Source organism: Anser brachyrhynchus (assembly GCF_964034855.1).
Source record: "Anser brachyrhynchus genome assembly, chromosome: 2".
Classification (NCBI taxonomy): domain Eukaryota; kingdom Metazoa; phylum Chordata; class Aves; order Anseriformes; family Anatidae; genus Anser; species Anser brachyrhynchus.
In genome coordinates, this window is record NC_137695.1 from 24354614 (window position 1) to 24380106 (window position 25493).

The 25493-nt window shown below is 40.5% G+C and overlaps 1 protein-coding gene and 1 long non-coding RNA gene across 4 annotated transcripts in view; one reads left to right on the forward strand and one right to left on the reverse strand.

Moving 5' to 3' along the window:
• Positions 1-25493, forward strand: part of LOC308190793 (pituitary tumor-transforming gene 1 protein-interacting protein-like) — a 36235-nt gene that overhangs the window by 154 nt on the left and 10588 nt on the right. Inside the window, exons 1-5 of one of the 3 annotated variants that reach the window (XM_080582527.1) lie at positions 7485-7772; positions 10255-10307; positions 13575-13683; positions 17677-17785; positions 21384-21449. In XM_080582527.1, coding sequence (XP_080438653.1) covers positions 7664-7772; positions 10255-10307; positions 13575-13683; positions 17677-17785; positions 21384-21449 — 446 coding nt within the window. In that variant the 5' untranslated portion in view covers positions 7485-7663. Of the gene's footprint in view, positions 1-7484; positions 7773-10254; positions 10308-13574; positions 13684-17676; positions 17786-21380; positions 21450-25493 lie in introns of those variants that run through there. The other 2 variants (XM_080582528.1, XM_080582526.1) reach the window with 2 other exon arrangements.
• Positions 4-7270, reverse strand: LOC308190795. The gene is made up of 3 exons (XR_013947496.1): positions 6417-7270; positions 5386-5479; positions 4-5281 (listed from the first exon to the last, which is right to left on the reverse strand). It is a non-coding gene; the product is annotated as an uncharacterized lncRNA (long non-coding RNA).

A 25493-nucleotide genomic window follows, 5' to 3' on the forward strand; every position in this document is an offset into this window, starting at 1 on the left:
GGTATTTCCCTTGAGAGGCGTCGGGAGGGTGAGCTGGGCAGCGCGTGGGCAGCCACAGCACAAGCCTGCTGGTTGCTTGGTGAATCCCGAGGTGCTGGTGGGCTTTCAGCAGTTCTGTGGAATTCCTAATTCATTACGGTACGTCAGTTCCACTTAGTTTGCATGTACACTTTCAAATGCCATGTGGCTGCATCTTAATTAGCCAAGGAGTTATGAGAAGCCTGAGAACCACTAATCGTGGCAGCTGATGCCTCTCTGCCTCACTTGAGGAGTCATCTGAGAGCTGTAATTCTCTCAGGCTCTCAGCACTAATCTCCTTAAAGCTCCTGTCGGAGATTTTGAACACTGGGTAGAACAGAATTTGCTTGGGTTGGATTTCCCTACTTATGGCAAGATTCAAACACATAACAGATATTTTTATGTATTTTTTTGGTTTAAGCCACAGAAAAATAATTCAGAAAGGTCTCTTAGATAACATGAAAACGATAAATTTGATGAAAAATGCTTCTGAGCTGCTTGTGTATTTATACTAAAGTATAAAAACCCTGTAGGCTTTTGACCTTGATTCTCATGGCAGCTAACTAAATTACTGTTTTCTCTGAAGAAAGGTTACTTTTGACAGTTTCTGTCCTGAGAAGTCTCTCATTTTCTTCTAAGACCCTTTCGGTTCCCTTTCATGGGCAGCCTTATTGCTGAAGGAATTCCAGTCCCTTTTCCCTGCTTTCCTGGCCTGGGCAAGTCACTGCTGTGGGGCCAGGTTTCCCCAGCAGCCCTCCTGGAGTCACCTCTGCAAGACAGTGTCTTAGGTGACACCTTCCTATTTCTGCAGGGCACCAGAGAAGGCAGGAGGGTCTGTAGTGCTTCTACATGATCTGTCATAGATGACATAGCACATCATCTGGATTTGCTAGAATACTACTGTAAATTAGCAAACCAAGATTGTGTTGCTTGGACTGGCCCTGGAAATTTATTTTTTTTTTCAGAGCTATTTTTACAGTGGTTTGCATTTCATTTTGTTATAGATAATCCTCTACTGTAGCAACTTAGCACACTTTCTTGGGTTTATTCATGGGCTCAGCTGCCACGTCTTTTTCCTAGCAAGAATAAACACAAGTTCCTAATAGACAAAAGCTATTAATTTGATTTTATGAGCTCTTAAACTTTCCTATATGGCTTCAAGGGGCAATTATGTCTTCTGAAAATGTGTGTCCAACCACCACACATCACCTATCTACGCCTGGAGATTTGAGCAGGGAGCCTGTCCACTGGAACACTTGTAATGCTATTATTTTTGAAACAGTAGCTCGCTGCTTTGGATGATACAGGTGAGTCTGTATTGTGAGTCATAGTTACAAAGTAATCAACACAACTCTATATCTCAACTCCTCCAAAGGAGCAAGATCCAAGCAATTGCTCCAGTCAAGACTCCAGGTTAAGTAATACTGTGATATGTGCTGGAGTGCTATGTTCCCGCTCTTAAATATGAGAATTTTGTACTGCAAATGAAAGAACAGAAAGGAGTTCTTCAGTGGTGTGGAACTAGTATTGCATTAAACTCCTGGCAAATAATTAGGTAGAAATACAAATGCTTCTTAAGTCTCCTGAATTAAGGGGATGGACAGGGGAAGACAGATCGAAGCTACAGCAAGATGTTTTGGCATTCGATTCTTGAGTTACTCCAGTTGATTCCAGGAGAAAATTGTATCACTACTTTATGTTGAAAGTAATCAGGACAGAGCTATGTGAGGTAGGTACAGTCTATCTGTAGATAGATAGAGCATTCTGAACCAAATCCAAGTGTGCTGCAGGGGGAAAGCAAAGCTGAAGCCCTGACAAGCCGGCAAATGTACTATATTGAGACTAAGATCTAGTAACCAACTTAAAGCTTGTTAAGTCATACTTTATAGCTTGTGAAATGTCAAGGGAAAATCTGGATCCCTCAAGGTGTAGAAAATGGACTAAATAAGAGCAGCTGTGGGGGTAAGTACTTCTCCCATACTTTGGCACTAAGCTGTTAGCTGATCTTTATCAGTTTTAACAAAATAAATCCTTCAGAAGTTAGGTAAGGCCTGGGAAATGGCAGCCAAGGGGTATTTTCTCTCAGTTTGCTAAGCCAATAGCTTAAATCGAGTGGAGTCATTCACTGCTGAAATGCAACAGGAAAGCCCTGCTTTTGTTGGGCTGCCCTATTTTGTGATGCTCCTGTTTATCCTACCCCCAGCTGACTGCAGTTCTGCAGTGTCTCTCTTGCTCCAGCTATGGTTAAGGAAATTTAATAAGGCAAAAACAGTGATAAATGCAAAACATATAATCAAGTCCACAAATACTTAGATAATAATATAGAATTCTATTTATTCTGGGGGAAAACACAGAATCTTGGAAATAGATTTCTGTAGAGAGCAACAGCAATTTTAAGCAGCAGAAAGCAAAACACCGTGATCCGTGTGGCTCTATAGCCACGTTCCCAGGGCCTTGTTAAACCACGACGCAGAAGGCAACCCCCAGGAAATCATGAGTTGCTGATCTTATTTCACAGCTGACTGAACGCTGGTCGGCCCAGTTTTCAATGACAAGGGGTGCTGTGGCTTTCTTTGATCTCCTCTGTACCAGGGCCAGGAGCTCAAGCGCTTCTCATAGGGTGCCTCCGAGTCCACCAAACACCCATGTTATCTATGCACAGATGTGCCACTCACCAAACCCAGAGCACAAACAGCAGCAGGCATAATTTATATGTTTTTCTACACTGCTGCTCCCCAGACTTTACGCACTCCCAGCTGCAAGGTCACCTGTGCATATTTACAATCCTCCTCCCCAGCCTTCTGTTCTGATGCCATCCTCCTCGCCAACCTCCTGTTTTTAACTCATTCCTCCCAACAATGCACTACTGAAGTAGTCACACAGGATCACCCAGCACAACCATGGTTGTGAGAACTGAGCAGAGCAGCAGTTAGGAGAGTCTCGCCTGATCCAGCTGAAAACACTTGTGCAAGGAAGGACTCCTGCAAGGGAGACTCCTGTTGCTACTGAGACTGCAACCACCTTTTTGGGAGATCTGAACAATACCCTGTGCCGAGGTCCCAAACATTTTTTTTTAAATACTGTCCATTGTTTGGTGCAACACTGTTCAGTCAAAAACCAAATCATTCTTTCCATCCAGAAAAGTTGCACTCACCATTAGCTTTTTGTCCATGGTTTCTAAAATAAACTAGTCCGCCCTGCTACAACTGATCTGTTCAGTACAAGTTATAACAGAAAGTTCAGTGCTCTCCCTTGCTTGAAATGTCTGAGAGGACTAAATGTTAACAGCTGTCTATGCATTGCCATATTTTACTGAAATACAATCTTTGAAACACTTGGCTTGTCATTTTGGGCACAGAGGTATTACCATAAATCCAACAGTGGGCTATAATTCAATTAGATTGCAATTCAGTACCATTAACCATTCTGCCAAACTTAGCAGTAATATTCACAAATATTCCTCTGCCAGAAAAGCCTTATATGTAATATGAGCTGTGGGAATCAGAGGGGGAAAAAATCATGATGAGATTTTTTGATGAGACTAACATTTCTATCTCAGTTAGAGCCACAAGATAATGGAGTAATTATGTAGATACTCTTTAAAAAGTATGATTTACTCCCTAAATATTAAATGTGTGGTCACATAAGTATGACAACGACAGACAGAGAGAAAAATCAGACGCTTCTTATCACTGCCCTTAGCAAAGATACTGAACTGATACTATATATACCCCTAGGCTCTCTCTTTGCACTGTAGGCGCAAATCTTACTTGCATGAGAGAAGGGCCCCCCATCAACTGAGAAGGCTGACTTATTTTAACTGTCCCAGTAGCGTTCAGCTGATCATGTCTGAATTTATTAAGACCATTAACAGTTGATTTAATCTCTGTTTTAAATAACAGGGTTTGCCTGAAAGACGAATTTGGGCCATCATATTTATAACAAAATTGCAAAACCTAAAATACACACACACGCACATATCAATTCCTCTTTATATTGCATTGTTCTAATCCCTGAAAACATCTCCTCAAATGTGCATTTGCAGGATTGGAGCTAATGTGTTTATGATATTACTTCTAATCATTAGGATCTCTATGAGTTCTGTTTCAGTTAGGATTGTTTATAGAATGGTGGTTATTTGGTTAAGGCAGAAGAAAGATTTTCATCTGGAAGATCTAATGTTCTTTTATTTGACCTTAAGAAATAGCCTCAACTTGTGGCTGGAGCTTTTCCTCTATACGATGGTGTTATTTAATACTTCGAATTTGAAGAAGAGAGTTGTAAAAGCTAATTTATTAAAATTTGAATACCCTCTTAAGGATGACTATATAAAGGCACACATGCAGCAGGTCTGCTCCCTGGAGGTATTTAATCATAGTTAGTACCCCACTTGAACAAAATTCTAGACCTCACACGTACCTTCTTGTATGACTTCAGTGAAGCCTTAATATGACGCCAACATGCAATTAAGCTGGTCCTGCGGCTGAAAACAAAAGAGGTCCTTCTTCCTCCCCAGGGTATTAGTTATGTCCCCTCAATTCCTCCTCTGATGTGCCAGCACAAGAATTTGGTCACCTGCTCAGTGACCCAGACAGGGTATCACTGATGTAACTGAAAAACAAATTTTCAACAGCATCAGCTCACTACAGGACAGCAGAAATGTGTTTGTTCATATAGTTTTTGTTGGATGCAAAAACAAGCATTCAGGGAGAGGGAGCACAGAGTACTTTTTGTGGGAACTGATCTAAGTGTATGTCAAACTGAAACCTAGAAACGTTTGTGCTCCAGTCAGCACAAAATAAAACAACCCCATTAAGTGGTGTGTTACTGGTACCTTTTACCAAAGCATATACCCATAAGCCCAACACAGCAAATAAAACAGCAACAACAAAAAAAAGAGAGACATTCTAATCACTTACATGATTTATCAGCTGAATTATTTATGCACATTGTAATCAGACAAGCTGGATAAACTCATGGTGATGAAGCAATACTGTCATTAAGGGTATCAACCAAACACACAGACTTTATAAGTGCTATTTCACCTATGAGATTGTTACCAATGGTAATAATGAAAAAGCAAACCAGCTGAAAAACAGCCAAGTCGGTCCTTTGTTCAGCTACCGAGTGAATGGCTCCTTCAGCTGTTCTCTCACATGGGAGGAACTGGAACAGAGGTGAGGAAAAGGGACCCTGGCCAGAGCTGCTGCTGAAAATGCACATGGACAAACCCTGTTCAAAATCCCATGCAGAGTCTGTGGAGCTGGCAGAAAAGTTCTTGTTATCATTTCAAATGGAGTTATAGGAAAAAGAAAAAAAATGTTTAAATTTTGAGATTGTTTGCTTGTTTGTAGTCTTAATACATACTGCTTGTTCCAAACCCAGGTTTTTGGTAGATCACATTTTCAAGTCTTCTACACTCCATTTCCTGGGAATTTACATCTGCCAAGGAAGTGGGTACCTAATCAAGAAAAAAAAATGGTTCATTACTGTAGGTATATCTATTGTGAGAGAATTACCAGAGCTGTTCATAAAATACATTAAAGTTTTTGTCCCCCAGAGGAATAGCAAGGCTAGATCAGAGAAGATGGATATAGCCATACTTCCAAAGAGCCCTCAGCAAATTCTTTTATTTCCCCTTCTCCCGTAACTCTTTGCTCCAGCTGAACGACACGTCCTTTACAATTACCATGCTAGAAGCAATTCAAGGAAAAATTACAAGCTCTGGCTTGGTATTTGAGCTATTTTATGAGAAGTCATTCTTCACTGCATACTTAAAACTATCTGAAACTAAGATATATATAAAAAAAATAGAGAACTTCCATGCTGCCTCAAACGTAATTCAGTGCATTTAATCAAAAACATATGGATTATAAAAGAGGTTTTTGAGAAAAAGAAAAGAAAATTAATGAGAACAGCTATATAAAGTCATTTCAAGGGCACTTTAGCTCAGTATCTAGCCTGAAAAGGCAGTCAAAAACAAATGCCTAAGGAATAACGTCAGAATAAGGCAAGCATATAATGCATCTTCCTTGGAAATCACATGCAGCTTCTGGCAGTGTGGTTCGGTTACTTTCTGAACCAGAGGTGATATCTTGGTGTTTAATACTTGCAAACAGACATATTCATGGGGAGAAAAAAAAATCCAGTGTTTTTGGGCTAATCTAAGTTTTAGTGTCCTTAACATCCAAAGACAGTTTCACAGCCTAGCTGTACTTTAAGCACCTTATTTCCTTCTGAGTACTTTTGTTTTCCATTTTCTACTTGACAGTTGTGTTCACTGCCCTTTATGTCTTGTATTAACTAGAAAAGATAGACATGACTTTCCACATCTCTGTCATATGCCTTCTTAGCTGTAGTCTATTGAATTATTCCTATATATGTGAGCAGTTTCATACCTTTGGTAATGTTTGTCACTCATCTGTGTGCCTCTACTATTCCGACATCGTGCTCCAAGTGATTCAAGAGTATGGAAACATGAAAAAAAAAAAGGCGTTTCAGAGCATAAAGATTTATGGACCTTAACACGTGGCAAGACTTTGCCTTCAGCCAGCTCAAGAAGGCTGAAGAGCTCATGAATCAGTATTGTCATATATTAAGCTCAGGTAAAAGCATCTTGATTTGCATATGGTGCCTCAGCCCACACTTTGGCTTTCGAACACTCCCTGCAGACAGAGAAGCAGAAACACTAGCGCTGCTGGCAAAAACCCAAAGATGACATACGCTAAATGAAATGTAAATAATTTTTTAATGCATCAGTTGGAATTTCATTTAAGGTAAGGGCAACTTCCAATCTGAAACTGACAGGTCTCTCATAAAGCCATCCTGGGGCAATATATCATCACCCTGTCAGCCTTCCTGTGGGGGATTTTAGCATAATCTCTGCAGTAAGGTGAACCAGATGTCTAAGGTTAGAAACTCGAACACTATGAAGAACGCCCATCTTATTCCAGGCCATTAAGGACCCGATAGGCACCTTACCAGTGTCCTACTGCCGTTCAGATGCCCAAAGTCTCAGGTGCACCTTTAGTACCCGGCTGCCTCAGAAAGTTTGGGCTTGGCCTCCTTTATCCCCATCTCCTATCTCACAGCCCTATCTGGGCGTTTTCTGGACCCCAAGGCACTTTAATGAGCACTACAAGCCCCAGGAGTCACTACTGAAAACCAACAACTCGTTAACAGTTTAAAATGAGAAGGCCACGGCGAATTTTCGTATTTCCCTCAACATCTTTATTCCCTTCTCCAGCCAGCCCTGACTCGGGGCAACGCCTGCTCTCGTTGGCTCCTCACAGCAACGTGACACCAAGAGGCAGGAGCAACGGGTCCTTCCGGAAAAAAAAAAAAAAAAAAATTAATTAATTAAACCCAAAGCCTGGCGTATCAGAAATACGCATCAACGAGTGCTGTGAGCATTTCAAGCCGCAGCCCACACAGCCGCCAGGTGCACGGCCGCCATTTGCTACGCGACGGGGAGCTGCCACGAGGAAGACGACGAGCCCCCCCTGTTAGAAGGCGGCACGCCTCACGGAAGGCGGCACGCTTCCCCCGGCCGCTCCCCTTCCTTCCCCGGCCGCCTCAGCGCTGCCCTCAGGGCCGCCCCTTCCCCGCCATCGCCGGCGGCTCCCGGTGGGCGCGGGGCCGCGCCATGGCGGCGGTGCGCTGCTGGCAGCTCTGGTTGCCGGCCTTGGCGCTGGCGTGGGGCTGCGCCGGGATGGCGGCCGCTTCCTTCACCACCGCCACTCCGCCGGTGCAGGGTAAGGACGGCCGCAAGGCGTCGGGGAGCCGTGGGGCTCGGGGTTTTTCTCCATCCGGGGGCTCCCAGCCCAGCCCGGAGCCCCCCAGGCTGCCGCCCGCCGCTGCCTCAGGCCGGGCAGCCCGCCCTGAGGGGGCTGGGGGCCGCTCGGCTCTGCCCTGCTGCTCGGGGTGTACGGTGGGGGCTTCCTCAGTTTGTTTGCCTTTAATAGATGTGACCAGGAAGGTATAGGCCATGTGAGCTTGCATTAAATTAGGGTATTTCAGATGGACCTTGACAAATGTTCTTAGAGCCCAGCTTGCGGGGGCGCCTTTCTTTGAGGGTAGGGCTCATGCTTGATGAGAAATATCCAGGTTTTGGGACAGCAGACTTGAGGCAGAAGAGAAAGGGAGCAGTCAGTGTTTCTTAGCTATTGGAGAGGAAGAAACCTGCTAACAACTGCAAGCTAATCTGTTTCTTTCTAATAGCTCTGAGGAACATCAGCCAAGCTGAAGAGCTTGGCCTGAGCCAGAAATTAGGTTGCTTTGGCAGTCAGTCTGCTTATGGGTGCCCTAGGATTGAACTGCTCACAAGTTTTTATTTCTGTGTGAGTTTAGGAGGTTGCTCATGACGCAAAGTTTGTTGTTGGTATGGAAAAGGATCCATATTATATGGAGTTAAGGATCTGTATCATACCGATGGATGCGAGGGACCTTTAAAGGATGAAATGAGAAATAAGATTAAGGTTAAAAACTCCTTTTTTCAGACTTCATGGAAGTTTGCCTGTGGGAGGTAAGAAGGGTTTAAGCTGAGAATGTGGGCAGAGAGCAAATTAACTCGAACTACCTTGGTGTAGGTGCGGAAAGGTTTCTGACTGAGTGGTTGTGCCGGTTTTAGAGGCATAGTAAGAGCTCCCTCCCCAAAGGGTCACCGATCCTAAGGCTGTGTGGCCGTCCTTAGTGTACAGTGGATGGTTTAAAGCCCTGTCTTCCTTAAAAAAATAAAATTAAATTAAAAAACAACCAAAAAAATCCGTGTATGCTACCTCCATGTGTATTGGAAAGGGGCAGTTTTTAAACAGGGCTTTATTTTCTGTGCTGTTACGTTTTACCTGTATTTTGTGAAAGACTAGCCTTTGTGCTGGAGCTGTGTGCTGTTACGCTGGTCCCTGAGGACACCTCCTGGAAGGCGAAGTCACACAGGTTGTCATTTTACAATGGGTGCTTCAGTTACTGAAAACATAATTAGTTATAATTAATGCACGACAATTCCTGTACATGTGGACAGGATTCTAGTCATTTTTTTTAAAAAAAAAAGTAGGAACGGTAATAACTTTTTCCTATCTCCTTGTGAGAATGTAATCCTCATGCAGCTGTAGCTGACTCTGCAAGGTGCATGGCATTAATGAAGCTGCTTTAGTAAAACTGATACAGCTTATCGAAATAAAGACAGCACTTCTTGGTAAACCAAGCTGGGTATGTAAAAATGAGTTTTCCCTTTCTTTCATCTTAAATGCTTAATGTTGACGTTATCTTAAAATAGAAGGAGTGATTGTTTGACAAATGTTGGCTAAAATATAGTGTGAGTGACTGTTGGTAGTTGTGCTGTGGCTTATGCTTTTTTTTTTTCCGTGACAAAGACTTTACAGTAGTCCCTTGAAATATTAGAGGGAGTCTGTAAACTTTATATGTTTGAATACAAACATTTCAAAGTTGCTTTTGTTTAGTATGCTGGTATCCATATTGCTTTTGCAAGGTGCATTGGAGGGGCTGAGTGTGTTCTCAGTTGGAGAGGTGGTTTTCTCTATTCTCTGCTCTTGAAGAGTACACCATGACTGGTGGAAGGCTTGTGTGCCTTCTAAGTTAAGGGACCCAGAGAAATGCATAAAGCACAACTACACTTTTTTTTTCCTGGTTACTCATGGTAATGTAACATTTTGTAACGGAGTACATAAATGAAAGTCTCATTTTATTTTTTATAATTTGAGCCTCATTCTTTTGGTTATATGGTCTTATAGGCTATATAGTATGTCAGTGAGAAGGCGGTTAAAGGAGATTAAAAAAAAGGTGAAAAGCTTTCTGATAAGGATCTAAGGGATGATGAATTTCTTCATTTGGTGGTTCAGCTACTGAAAATGTAATGTAAATCACTGGAGATATTGAAGTGTAAGCTTGAGAACCTCTGCAGAGATAGAGGGAAGCTCTTGGGTTGTGTCTCCCATGTTGTCCTTAAAGAATCAATCCTCTCTTGATGGCATGGCTTACCTGTGCCTTCACTTCGAAAACCATGAACTGTTTTCCTAAGTATTTCAGAGGTCAAACTTGACTGCTTTCTATCTCTGTTTGCTACAGTTCTTCTGAAATGAAAATATTGAGTTTTCATTACTTAATCAAAATTGTTGCACGTACCTAGCAGTGGGGGGGGGAAAAAAGCCTAAATATTTTGTTAAATGTTTGACATTACTGAATAGAAATAAATGATACCTGTTTATTTTTTTCCTCCAGCCTGTTCAGAGTTTTCCCATAGGTCCTGTGAAGAATGTCTAAAAAATGTTTCGGTAAGATTTTAACTATCTTTTTTTTCTGACTGATAAGAATTTGGTGATTTTTTTTTTCACTTAATATTATATTGACTTGTTGGGTTTTGTTTGGCTGTTTGTTTTTTTTTTTAGTTCTCTTAAAATGATGAAGCTACTTAAACTACCCTTAATAACAGGAAATCCAGATCAGTTGGCTCTCATCTGCCCTCAGCTGGTAAAATTGGCCGCATGATGTCCTTCCTCCCCTTGGTGCCACTGTGCTTTCATTCTCCCTCTCTTACAGCATGGCCCATGATTTGGTTGCTCAGGGTATTTCTCTGCTTTGCCTGGAGAGGAGTGACCAAGCCGTACTCAGGCTTCCCCTTTCCGTGGTGCTCAGTGCTTTCACAGTGCAGCAGAGCAAGTTGCTACTACTGGTTTGGATTCTTACCCTCATTTTTCGAGCAGCATTGGTTAAATTTCCGTCTTCTGGGAGGGCTGGATGAACTGAATCCTATGTGAATGAAATGCCTTGTGTTTCTTGTATCCAGAATATGAGAGCTGACAAATTCAAGTAAGCAAGCTAGAAATGCCGTTTTCTAGAGGTGCCCTGAGCACTAGCACTGTGTTCAGCCGAGGCAGACTGGGTCAGTGCTTTGTAGCTGTTCAGACATTGGCCTCTCTGACTACGTGAGACTGTGAGCGCTTCAGACTGTTGTGCTAGATCACTGCTTTTGTAGCAACGTGTTTCAATTTCCAATGAGATTGTGGTAACGTAGACATTTAAATCAATGGAATCTTATTGCATGCCCTTTGCTCAAAACCTTTATAGCTACACGATAAGGGTTGTGATAAGTATCCAAATGTGTCTGTCACTGCAGTGCAGAAGAAAACTCCTATGTTTACAGTGAGAGTGTTTCCAATTCTGACTTTAGATGTCACTGAAATATTTCAGGAGTCTTGAAATTATGTGTAAGTTACCATAAGACTTTTTCACTAGGGAATATTGAGAAATACCTAAACATTGTTCTGTGCGTCTTTTGGAATTATAAGGAAAAAAAGGGAAAATACAAATTGTGTTGTAGTGATGTAGCCATTGACTGTGTGCTGCCAGACCTCTAGTTGTCATCATAAGCCTGGCGTACTGTAAAGAACTCTTAATCTTCAAAAGTACAATGTAGGAAACATAAAATACGGGTTATTAAAGATTAAATGTTTGTCCCTACCACTGGTGTGCCTATCACTTCAAATAGGTGCTGCAGCTGATGCCTGCAGGTGCTGCGACTGATGTTATGAGCACCACTTTTATTAGCCTGAGAACTGTGTGCTCAGCTTGTGAGCAGAATAAATCCTTCAGGTGTGCACTGAAGCCACTAACAGAGCTATAGATACATTATTCTCAGAATCTGTCAAACCAGTGACAGAGTCCAGGCTTGTTCTGATGACTGAACGATGGATGATTCAGGGCAAATGCTGCAGTAGCATCAGTGTTAACCTTGAGGAGGTGACTTTAGACTTGATTCAGACAATTCATGCATACATTTAAGGAAAAAAGGCTATAAATAAAGCCATTAGCATTTGTGTAAGCAATATGAAAACAAAGGATTGCTGAAGTTACCTTAATTGCCTTCGTAGACGAAATTACCAACTGATGATAATGTAGATAGTAGCAGCAGATAAAAATGAAAATTAAACTTTTGGTGAATAGATAAAAATAATTCCAAGCAAACCATAAAATGTTACCATTTAGTTCAGTTAAACAGAATTGTCATTCAAAATGATCAGATTTTTTTTTCTAAATTATAATTGGGTTGGTCCTTAGAGTTGATTGATACCAATTTTCTTGTGTTTTTTTAATCAAGAAGTTCTGAGTGCTTGGTATCTTTATGGAGATGCTGTTGTGTTTGATTTTATTTTTTAAGGTACTGTTTTGTAAGGAATAATGTATAAAGGTTTTGGTTAGAGCTTTAGAATCCTGAAACTCTAATGTGTAAGTAACTATTGCTTAATGTCTTGAGAGAGTTTTCTTTGTGTGATTCTCTTCTTCATTTGATTTACTTTTAAATAAGATATTTTTAGCCTTCCTTTGTGGGTTGTGTAGAGAGGAATCAAAGTTAAGGAAATGTTTTGCCCTTGGGTGTTTAGGCTTTTTTTTAAGTCAATTTTGATAATTAGATCAGTTTTTAGTGTCAGGAATAAGTCAATTGAGATATTTTCCTACTTTAACCTCTGCAGTGGTTAGTAGCAGCATCAGCTGTTGCCCTTAGGGCTGCGCACCTTTGTAACAGTTGCGTGCAGTAGTCTCCGTTACAGGGACACAGCTGGCCTTTTATGCAGGGTGTCACCGGCAGTGCACATCGTGAGGTCATCTGGTGCCTACTGGAAACAGGGTGACCACTGCATTCAAACCAAGTTTAACAGTGACTTCCAGTCTACTAGTCTTATTATTTTTCAGCTGCTAGTTCTTGTAGTTAAATAGCCAGGCCAACAAAAATAAGCATGTTCTGAGCAAACGTGGTTAGATGCATTTTACAGGTGTCTGTGACTCAGGCTACCAGCTACAACATGTGAATCCATTGGTTTTGTTGCTTTCCTCACCCGTTTCAAGAGAACAGAACCTACTACAAAGGGGTTCCTTCGTATTTAACATTTTGTGACACTTGAGAGCAAGATAACTGTTTTTGTGCAACTGAGGATGTGTGAGAGATGTTCTTGATAGTCTGGTTAGATCACAGTTCCTGCATGTGCTCTGTCTGTAATGAATCCTACAAAACCCCATTCTGTCAAGGATTCCCTTTACTGTTATCCAAAACGTCTTCATGGATTGCATCTTTTATTATCTTGCTGCAAAACTTTCTGTAGAATTGTAAAGGTTCTTTATGGTTTTCTTGCTGTTGATAGCCAAATATAGGACTGAAATAAGGTTCTAAGTGTATTTTGTATTCCTCAAAGATACTACCGGCTTTAAAATTTTTGCATGGTTGGGTTTGGGGTTTTGTAATTCTTGTTAATTTCAGTAATTCTAAACCCAAAGCCTTTTTATCCTCAAGTGTACTGAGTACCTCGGAGTGTCCCCAGATATTTTCAGGTTAGTGTAAATATTTATTATCTAAAAGTACAAAATTCAAATTGGGCTTACTTCGGAATTGTACCAAACTTTAGTAGGCTTCATGCTACTAAGTGCTATCAATGTATCAATACAATATTGTACTTGCTTAAGAATTTCCTCTGTGGAGAGGAGCACTAGATTGTAAACTGTTTTCTGAAGATCAATAACTTGTTTTTTGTTTTTCTCTTTTTGCACAGTGCCTTTGGTGTTACACCAACAACACCTGTATTGATTATCCTGTAAGAAGCATTCTTCCATCATCTTCATTATGTTCGCTCTCAAATGCTCGATGGGGAGTTTGCTGGAGTAGGTACTAATTTTACTTTTGCTGTAGAGAGACATTTGAGTGTTTAGTCTAAAACGGGACTGCCACTTACTACATCTTTTCCCTGATAATTTGGTTGGAGGGTTGGGGAAAAGCAGTAGTTATGATTTGGGGTGGGGGGAGCAGGGAGATGAGCGAAGGAAATTGCTCACCACCTCCCACAGGCAGACTGATATCCAGCCAGTCTCAAAAACGTAGTCGCCATGGAAAACAGCACCTCCTACCTATCCACCTGCTGCTGACCCCTTCTTCTTCCTCTACCTCATTTTTTATTGCTGAGTGTGGCATTGTACAGTACGGAATATCCCCTTGGTCATTTCAGGTCAGATGTTCCAGCAGTGCCCCCCTCCTGGCGTTTTGCCCGCCACCAGCCTACTCGCTGCAGGGGGAACAAAGGCAGAAAAAGAGCAGCCTTGATGTTGAGCAAGCACCGTGCAGCAGTAGCCAAAACACTGGTGTGCTACCAGTGCTGTTGTAGCCACAGATCCAAAATACAGCACCATATGGGCTGCTAGGAAGGGAGTTAACTCCCTCCTAGCCAGCAGAGAAAGACGTTTGTGCTGTGTCCTTTTGCAAAGCAGTGATTGCACCTATTTACAGATAGTAAGGGTGCTCTTATAACTTCCCTTTTGTTAGAGAAGGGATTTCTGGCTTGGGCGTGGTTCATGTTTCTAGATTGAATATAGCTTAAACACAGGATGAAAACTTTGTATTGAAGCACATTCTCAGCAGAAAAAGAGTGTAAATAAATAAAGCAACCAACGAAATTCAGAAACAAATTTGCATTTCCTTAATATATTTTTTTACAGATTCTATGCGGCAGCATGTTGTGGTCAATACATAGGCTTATTGAGAGTATCCTCTTCAGATGTAGCAGGAAACTTAATTACCTGTGAGAATGCTGGGCTTGTTTTTCCTTTCTGCAAATAAAATGAAGAGCCAGGTATTGGTTAAGTGTTGCTGCAAATGAAGTTGAATATTGCAGCTCTCAAAATTCAAAAACAAACGACTGGCTTCCAGTTACAATTTTATATGGAATAAGACATGTTGACAGATTACTAACCAGCAGTGAAGGAAAAAAATGGTATGGAAGCAACAGAATACAAATTAGCTTAATTGCTTTGTTTTTCATAAACAATAAGCAATGAAATAGCTGAGACAGGAAAGCAGACTGGATACTGACAATTTTATTGTGCACTTAATAGCTTCAAATTACCTTTTTTTGCTTCAATTAAATAGCAATTAAAAATATAAATAGTATTCTTTATTTTCTTAATGGAGATTAAACCATTTTTAGGACACTGAACAAATTATATTTAGTTGCTTATAACTTAGTGGAGTAACAGAATGAGAGAAGTCACGTGGTGAAATGTTTTCATAAGAAAATGTATAGGTTGAGGAACTATATATTAAACTGTATTATAAACCATTCCCAGTAAATTACAATGCACAAGCAAAAATTTGCCCAGAGAAGCTGTGGATGCCCCATCCCTGGAGGTGTTCAAGGCCAGGCTGGATGGGGCTTTGGGCAACCTGGTCTGGTGGGAGGTGTCCCTGCCCATGGCAGGGGGGTGGAAGTGGGTGATCCTTAAGGTCCCTTCCAACCCAAACCATTCTACGATTCTGTGATTCTATGAAATACTTACAATACTTTTATATGTAACAAAATCAAAGTTGTAAGTTGAAGAGTTTATGCACCTTCATAGTTGCTTTGATGCTTTAATCAGCTTTAAGTTGTTCACTAGGCTTGGGACACTATAGATGTACTTTATCATGTTCATGTTTGTCACCCCAGACAAATAATGATTACGTTATGTGTCCTGTTCAGAGAAATCCATAATGTAAATGAAGAGCACAAACTATTGGGGAAGTATTGTAACTGATTCTAGTCAGGGATTATGAAACAAATTAAGATTGCATTTAATTTTGTATATGTAAAGCAAAGGAATTTACAGTTAGAGCAGTCAACCTTTTATGTATGCTTACATCCCATGATTAATTTTTTAATTTTTTTATATTGAATTATTTTGAAAGATCCTTGTAAAACACTAGCAGGACTTTTTTTCTTTAATCAAAATTCATGTTGTTTGGGACCCTCAGTATGTTGAAGCTTCTATTTTAAAACGTGTGCGTTATATGTAAGCAGTACAGAAGAAAATGAAAATTTTAAAGGTATTCTAATGTTTTGAGTATACATACAATAATTCTTTATTGTTAATAGAATTGCATGCTGCTTGATTTGGCTGCATGTTGTCATATCACATAAAAATGAGTTTTATTAGTGAGGATGGTCTTATTGGCAGGGCTCATAAAGTAGTTGTGGGCTCATAAAGCTATAGTGGGATTCAGGGTATCTAGATCTGAACGTCTCTTGCTTGTGGAATGAGCCATCGTGGTTTAGGGGAATAAACAGTGAAGTTGATGTGGTGCAGTAAAAAGGTTGCTAATGCTACGGATTGCTGCTTGTGAAGAGGAATAGGAGTACATCTTCTACTTGTATGCAGCACCATTATGATAATACTTAAACTTTGCATGGTTCTTGTGTCAGTATTTTTTAAAGGATCTTGAGAAAGAGAGGGTTCATGTGAGGATGACAAACTATGATTTAAAAGCTGGAACAATGACTCACAGTTTCTTAGCAGTCTGCCTACAAAAAGAATGTTGGGAGGATACTTTGTTAATGTATTGCTACTGAGAAAAGGCGATCATCTTAAAGATGTTCTTAAAATGCAGAAGAAGGATACAGAACCTAATTCAATGACTGGAAGATCAAACTGGGAATACTGTCCAAGTCATATGCTGTGTTTCAGTGTGGTTTGACTGTTAAAAGAAACTACTAGGAAACTGGTAGATTGTCCATTGCACCATCTTCAAGGCTGGGATCTAATCTTTCACAAGCTCTGTGAAAGATAAGTGTCAGACACGAGTTGGTGAGGTCAGTGGAGAAGTAACAGACTTAGCAGAAGAAACTCTTTGGCTAATCCATGTGGTCAGAGAGGGCAGACCTTCCGAAATTGATTTGCTGAGTTTGAGTTGCTCATCACTAGTACCCTGAAACAGTAAAGCTAGAAGTAGCATGTGCAGCTGCTTTTTTATTTAGTATGGCAGCATAAGGCTGCTGAATTTTGACAGAGTTCAGAGGGATTTAGGTAGGAGAAAGGAGAATAGAAGCTTCACTGCCACCCCATCATGCTTTGAAATAGCAAGACAGTGTGGGGTGGAGGTATTTTTGTTTTTTAATCTCTGTTGTTAGAACCTCCCTGAGTCACTTCATTTTACACCCTTTAAATAGTTCTCTGGAGCTGTGTCCATTGCTTTGCTTATATTTTTCTGTGTGTTTGCTTCTTGGGACGTGTTTTCCAGAACGACACATCTCTGACTTTTTCTATGAATGCAGTCCTGTCTCTGTTTAGACCAGATACAGTTGTTGGAGCTTATGCTATCAAAATAATAACCCCTGTCCATGTGTTAATTGCTCTTTGGATGTAGGAGGTGACTTAGGTAGTGTGGAGTGTCTTTTTGTTGGGCTCCTTCAAATCCCCTGACTGATACTGTCATATCATTTGATTTTGCTCTTTCTCTCCCTGCTGCCTGTAGTGTATACGCACTAATGCTGCACCTACGTGACTTTTTGTTCACCATGTACAGAGGCTGAGGTAGCAACTGGGGGACAAAACTGTGGAACTGCACCAGAAGATTTACATAATACGAAGTGTTACAGAATGAATGTTTAATAATTTGGTGTATGTAAAGAGCAATTTGTTTTGATGTCTTCTCAGTCTAGATCATGCATAGCACCTAAACTCTAATATGATATACCAAGGTTTAACTGGGGTGATCACACAGAGCTGTGTCTTTGTGGTTTTTTTGTACACAGAGCTGAAAAGGGGGTCTTGGGAAGGAGGGGAAGAATTATCAGAAAGGTAAATGTTAATGTTGGAGTCTAACAAATTGAATGTATTCATATCTTTCAGTCAACTTTGAGGCTTTGATTATTGCCATAGCTGTAATAGCTGGGCTCATTCTGGTGTCCATAGCTGTCTGTTGCTGTTACTGCTGTTACTGCAGGAAGCGTTCCAAGAGGTAAATGTGTATTTGTTTGTTTCCTTTACCAACTTTGGGTGCTGGTCTACCCTACCTACCAACCTACAATTCTACTTTCCAACATACTAAGAGTCTTTTAATTTGGCAGTTAGTTTTGATCACTTTGTATTTGTTTGAAAAAACACAACAAAAAGGAGGTGTTTAGTGACATGTAGTGATTCTGAAAATGATGCTGAAAGGACAGTGAAGTGATGCTATTAGGGGCAGAATTATAGATGTGTTTTTTAAATAAGCTATAGCTTTGCAATTCTATGTTTTACGTTTCCTTATTAAGACTGGATATGAAATATTTGCATGGCCAAATAAATCCTTGCTTCTTGTGATAACAGAACGGATTACTTCTTTTAAGGCAAGCTCATGGTACAGCAAAAAAGTGGGGAACATGTAACAGAGTAGTGCCCTACAGTGTTTGGTAGTCATGCTTCAGAGTTTGCTCCAGGGTCTGTCAGCATGCTGTCAGTATCTAAGTGTGTTTGCCAATTCAATTAAATATTCTAAATGTAAGATGATAATTCTTTGCTCTAAGATACTAAGGAGGACTGACTTATTTTCAAGTAAAGTAATACTGCAAAAATTAAAAGTCTTTTAGATCTTGGAGGACTTGTAAAACTTATTTTCTACCGGTGTACTTCTTTGGCTGATGTCCCTCAAAGTGGGGGTGAAACAGTTGATGAGCAGCTTAAACACAGACTCAGTGCTGCCATCTGAAGTGATCAGTGCTTATTTCATAATGAAACACCCAAAAAGCCATGTTTATTGGTACAGCACAATGTTCTCCTCTGCATCAGTCAAGTTTTTAGGTTTCTGGGCAGGGTAGTTTGAGCTCGCTCTGTACCTTACATGCTTCAGTACTTCTCATGTGAACAAAATATGGACCTTATTTCTTGGTCTGAAATGATTTTGGCACTATTTCAAGTACTTATAATTCATTGTTCTTGTTTGATTTTTTTTTTTTAGAATTTATGCAGTCATGCAGTGGCTTTTTTCAAGCCACAGTAAAATTGTACGCTGTGGCTTTCAAGGAAAAAGAAAAATTGTCATTCCCTTCTCTTTTCCCTGAGGAAGATGCATGTACCTGTTTTCCTGGTAGATTGGTTCATCTTAGTGCAAATCCATCCTAGTGCAAAAATTGGTGGCTCTTTAGCCCGGTGCTGATAAGCCCTGAAGACTGTTTTAGATTTTTGTAAGATCTGCCAACTTCCTCTCAGAGGAGCTGTATTGGCTCTAGTGGCTGACATGCCAACAAACAGAGCTTGATTCCTGCACAAAAAGAGATTTGTGTCAGACCTCAGTGTTACTAGCTAAGTCGTCAATCACTGCTGTAACATCTAATTCTAAATATAGAGGGTTAGTTGAGAGTTGGTTTATGTCATGGCTCCAGAGGCGTCAAGCTTAATCTTCTGACACTTAACAGCTTTAAAGGTCTTGTCAAAGTGTAGTCCAGATTATTTCAGGAAGATCCAGAATGTATTATTACACTGAAGCCTGAGATATTACTGGCTTTAAACCCACTCGTTCCCAGCAGGAATACTTTTGCTTTCTGCTTCCTTAAGGTTGGGAACTCCTTCCACAGAGAACAAAACCAAACCAAAACAAACAGTATTTTTTTTTAAAGTATGAATTGGAAAAAGGAAAATTTGTAAAAGGGTAGTATTAGATCTGCTTTATTGATTTTTGATGTATCTTCTCGCATCTCAGATATAACCTTGTTTGGCAGAAGCATTAGTGTTCCTTCAGAGAATTTGCAAGCTGGGAGGTCTTAACATTCAGATGACAAACTTTTTTTCTTGAACATGGAATATTTAGAAGCATTAATGCCCTCATTAATGATGTAGTTGGCTCAAGTGACTCCATCCCTACCACAAAATTCCTAGGACTATTGGTGCATCGTTTCAGTTCATTATTTTTTATCCTGTATTTGGACTTTGAGTCTGGTTCCATGTACTTGAGATATAATTAATCGTGGAACTATACCAAATAGACTCCTTGACAACTTCAGGATATTAAAAAAAAGTGGTTGTTATTTCCAGACTTCCTGAATTTGAGGAAAAACTCAATTCCTTTGCAGTATCTAGAAATGGGTGTTACTTTATGCTTTTTTTGTTATGGGGAAGAAATACATTTTCTGAATCCTATACCATCATTTCATATATTTAGTGGTTTTATATTTTGCAACACCAATGTGAAGTGAGACAGTTGCATAGTTAAAAGATAACAGCATCTCCAATAAAGTAGTTTTGCAGAAGGATGCCCAAGAATGAGAGCTACTAGTCTTCCAGGACATGCAAAAATGGGGAATTAATTAGTCAAACAAAAGGATCTAACATGCCTTTCTAGTAAAGGTGCATCTGTTTCCTGTTGCTAATACCCCCTTGTCCCCCAGGCTTTCTAACTCTTCAGTTGAAAACAAAAATGGAGGGACTAGAACATCTGTACATGAAACATTACATGGATTCTGAATTTGCTTGCATTTGAACAGCTAACATGTTCAAATACATGATTGAGCAGATGGAAAAATTGAGTTCAATTTACAGTTCTAACCTGTGACTTTTGTATCTGTTAAAACGTGACACGTGCTGTAATTAACCACTGGATGTCACTCTTGCTTAACTTGTGTGCTGGTTGTTGCAGATGCGTGGTGGTAGAGCTGTCCATTGCTCTATTAGCAGGTGTGTTAATAGTGTAAATATTTAAATCAGACATCTTCAGAGTGCATTTAGTTCTGAAAAATTAACAACTTCTGGAGAAGCATGGCAGGTGTCCATTTACAAATCCTGAAGAATTGACATTTAATTTTGTCAGAAACAAATAGCAGACAAATATCCTTTGGCATGTGTTTTAGAGTTCTACCACTCTCATGTGGCACCTCTGAATAAGTGAAGCTGAGCTTTCTCAAAGGCAAGTCGCAAAGCTTTCCTTCTGGCAGGCAAAGACTGTATGTTGCAGCTCTTACTGTGCTATGCAGCTTAAGAGCATGCATTCAGAGCATACCTGCACCTGCGCAGCTCAGTTCTACCATGTAGACTCAGCACTTCCTGGAGTCACACAGCTGTTGCACTCAGGTAAATTCTTGCTTACTCCATAACGAGGCGGGCAGCTGCCAAGACAGTTCATGCAGACCACTTTCCTGGGGCCAACTTGAGATTGGATAGTGATGGTTGTTGGGAAAGATAAATAGTTCTGGCACTGAAGGCTTATGAACTATCAATCTTCTTCGAAGGTGCAACAGTGAACTTAACTGTGTGTGCAGTAGGCTTACTCTAAATGGGGTGTGACACATGGGGAAAATGGCAAGCAGGAGAAGTCTGCAACATGTCCTTCAGAGGCTTTAAATTGTCCTCTGGAGTCTGAATGGCACATTGCTACAGTGGGCAAAGCGTTTGGGTGTAATAAAATTGTGAAAGGGTAATTGTACTTTTTTTTCCAATTATACAGAAATGAAATTATACATCGCTGTGAAGAAGTCTCAGATGAGACTATAAACACTTTCCAAAAATAAGTGTCAACACTGACTGTATAGCACTAAAATTGCTTTTTCTCCTCTTACGTTTTCCTTCTCTTGTTACTCTTCTAGTAGACGAGATGACGAAGAGGAACAGTTAGCTAGAAAGAGAGAGGAACGAAGACTACAGTCTCTTCAGAGGTAAGTTTTGGCAGCTTGGTGTATATAGCTATACACTTATTGGTAATACAGGAGCACTCTGCCCTTCTAAGGAATACACGGAGTACTAAACAAAGGGTCCAATAGATATTGTGAAGTTTGGCATGACAGTGTTAGATTTTTACAGAACTGGGCTCAGTGAGAGATTTACAAACCTGGTTAGGAGACTGTATTTCCGTGACTGAACAGGTACCTATGAGTTAGATACCTATTAGGAATTTTGCTCAGGAAATGGAAAACTTTGCCTCAGGTCTCATTTTAAACTTAGTCCCCCGTTGCCATTTCTGTTAAAACTGTAGCACAGCATAGGAAGAAGTACAAGACTAGTATTGCTACAAAGAGTCAACCCTGGTACAGCAGCTGCTCAGTGAGAACAGCATCACTCCAGATGGAGGATTTTATTACTTTAGTTCTCAAGTGACTGTTCATGGTTTTTACATTGTCTTTTATATAAACAGTTTTTATAAGTAAGATCATGATACGTGGTACCTACCAAGCCTATGTACATTTTGAATTGTAATTCCTTCTGTAGTCTTTATTTTGGAGATTCACAGTGGATTAGCTTCAGTGGATTAATCTTCAGCTAAGAGGAGAGTCCTAACCAGACTAATGCTAGGCTTGGAGCTGTCAGGTGTGGGTCTAAGTCCTTACAGACTTGGCAAGGAAATTGATCCTCAGTTGCCACTTCCTGGTTATGTTTGCTAAATACTTGGTGGCAGTATAACAGGTGGGCTCCTTCGCTGCTGTTGCTGTTTTCTCCTGAGGTCAGATTCATTTTTAATGATTAGGGACCGCAGGGGGCAAAGGTGTGCTTCCAGGTTACTCCCCTTAGGGAACTTTTTGCATGGAGGCATTAAGTTTCTCATGCAGAAATACTCTTTTCTTTGAGATCTTAGTGTGGGGCATGTCGCAACAGTAGTACGATTACTCTAGTAAATTGTGAATTCTCGAGCTCATCTGAGACATTGTTATATCAGGGTGTATGCCCATGAGACCAGCCTTCGCAGCTGAGCTCGCAGTGATGACTAGGTTAATAATTATTGTAATGTGGTGACTGGCTCCCATATGGTGCTAGTCACATGCTTCTCCATAAATTCCATAAATATATGGAAAAAGGGCTTTTTCCATATATCCCTATCCTTCTTTCTGTTGTATCATCTTTTGGCTCCTTTTCAAACTAAAGTGTCGATCCGTGGTCTTAGTTCTCCTTGAAATGCTGCCATGTACAGTTCTCTTAGCACTAGTCTTTCCTATTAGTCATTGATAGTTTCCTGCCCTCAAAAAAGGCGTTCACCAAGTGAAATGTTCCAGGAAGTGTTGATTCACAGGTAGCCAACTATTCTTGTTTTCTTGTTAGCTCATATCACTCTTGAAATCCGTGAGATGGTGAGAGTACAGGTGTCCAGGGCCGCCTTGCTGCAAACATTTGACAGCCTTTGTCTAGTAGCAAACTGCTACATCCTGTTGTTGAGAAGCTTCCTCCTATACATCTGATAATGGTGCTGTCTTACAAAATACAATGAAATACGAGATGGTAGGAGAAGAGAGAAGGTTTTGCTTGATTCTTGGTCTTGAATTCTATTGGTTTTAGGTAAGACTTGCACAAAAGCACCAAGAGGAAAAATATGGAATTCCCGGAGTCTAGCAGGGGTACAGAGTGTCATGAAATGAATCATACTGCATTCTGGACAAGTCATCTGAAAAATTCAGTGCTGTCTTATGCAGCTAACAGCTGGGCATGATATGCTGCTGTTGCAGCGCTTTTGTCTAAAACCTTAAACTCTATTCAGTTTTTTAAAGAGAGAATCAAATGGGTCTGGTAGGGAAGACGTAAATGGCTATAGTAAAACAGAAGCCATCCTGTAGGATTGCTTAATGCCTGATCACAGTTCACTAATTGATTTTGAAGATGAAGGGAGATGAGAGAGAAATGAAGGCAAGTGATACTGTATGCATAGAATGTAGCATCTAATGTGATTTCTCTCCAAGAGTGTCCTGGTGTGATGGAACAAGTCATGATGGAAAAATGTCCTGAATACACTAACATAGAAAGGCATGTTATGCATTCGTTTGAACAGTCAAGCAATTGATATTTTAGAATGTGGAGCGCTCTATGATTCCTCTGTCTCTCAAACTCACTGAAAAATACAAAACTGAAAATAAAAAATTGCTTTTTTGCACTTTCTTTGTAGGTTCCAGTTCTTTGGAATTTTTTCAGTACAAGTCCTACACTTTGCACACCTGTGCTTGCATTATGATTTTGTTATTTCTAATATCTTTAGAGAAAACCCCACCTAGTTGTGTGGTGGTTATTGTGCTTTGACTTTTATGTGCAAGCTTTTAAAAAATCATAGCAAAACATCCTCTAAGACTCTTCTGACACTATGAATACCTCCAGAGTTGGTATGAGATGTTCTTTAAACATCAAGACACCCCAATACAGCTTGCTAATCCTAATTGGCTCCATTTCTTCAGATGTACCAAGATGGATACTAGTTTTACCTCAAGAACCTTGACAAGCTGGGTCCCTCATTCAATGTTTGTCACTCTGTCTAATGTCAGGAGATGACCTTTAGAAAATACCTCAAATAGGCATAATTTTCAATGTCAGCAGTATGTAGCTGATGTGTAGCTGCATTTATTTACTCTTCCGAGATAGCAGTCATTCTGACTGGTTTAGATTTTTTGGAAACTGGATTGGTGAAGGGGAAATAAAGAACAACAAAGGAAAAAGAAGTAGCTTTAATCTAAAGAAAAGGAATTCTGTGAGGAATATCAACATTTCGTTGCATGTCAAAACCACGTGCCTTGTTGTGCTGAAATATCCATCCTAAATAATGTGATGTTCAGTTAAATCAGCACTTAACCTGCATTCATTCTAAAGCAGTGGCTCATGACCAGGGGCACAGGGGATAATTGTGTACCATAACCTTTCCACTGTGGTGTGTACATCAACTTCAAATTCTTAATGCGGTTAATCTGTAGGAAACGTGATGCTTCTGGAGGGTAGGGTTTGCTGTGCACGCACTGGGCTACGTGCAACACAGAGCTAAGGTTGAATCCGTTCTTGAATTATGGAACAAGAATCTCTGGGAGCAGACTGCCCTGCCAGAGCGACTGCTGCAGCTTCAGAGCAGTAGCTGTCTTTCCTAGCTTGTGTCAGGACTGTCTGAAGCAGACAAACTGCTCCAATTGCTGCAGGACATAGTCTTACATGCCTTTTTTGACCAGGCAACTACAGAGGAAATGCAGTATTGTGTTATGTGGTCTATCCTTTCTAGCTGCTAAGGACCTGCTCTTTGCCAGCAGTTTGCCCGCTGGAACTCCTCTTTCTCTCTGTGTATTTCTGATGTCTTGTATTGTTGGAAGACTTGGCGGAGCACCGGCACGGGTTGCACAGAGAGGCTGTGGCAGTCTTCATCCTTAGAGGTTTCAGAAGCTGTCTGGACACGGTCCTGGGCAGCCTGCTTTAGGTGGCCCTGCTCAAGCAGGGGGATGGAACAGATGACCTCCAGAGGTCCCTTTGAAACTTAACCAAAGCGATTCTGTGAACTTAGAACTTAGAAAGGAATATGGTCAGTTACTGTCCAGGAATGTGTTAGTGTCTAGGTACGGATCTGTACCTAGACTATTACGTTTTTGAAGAGAAACACAAGTAAATACCTTAAAATAGCTGCTACTACACATTGGTGTTCAGTAAGGATGCTTGACAGCCAGTCTCTAATAGTCTGTTCTCCACCACTTTATCCTTCATCTTTGTGGCTCTTGGCCAACCTACCTTCTGTCAGCCATATAAAGACATCTAGATCATTTTTTAAGAGGTTACTTGAAATAATTAAAAATTTAGTTGTTCTGATAATCTTTAAAACCCAAACCCACCTGATGTTCTCAGCCCCTTGACAGTGTTCATGGGAATTCTGCAAAAATACTTGGAGAAGATTGAAATCATTGAAATGTAGAATTTGTACTTAACAAGGAGCAAGAGGCAAAGGAAACTTGGATTCAGTTTTTAGCTACAAGTACAGA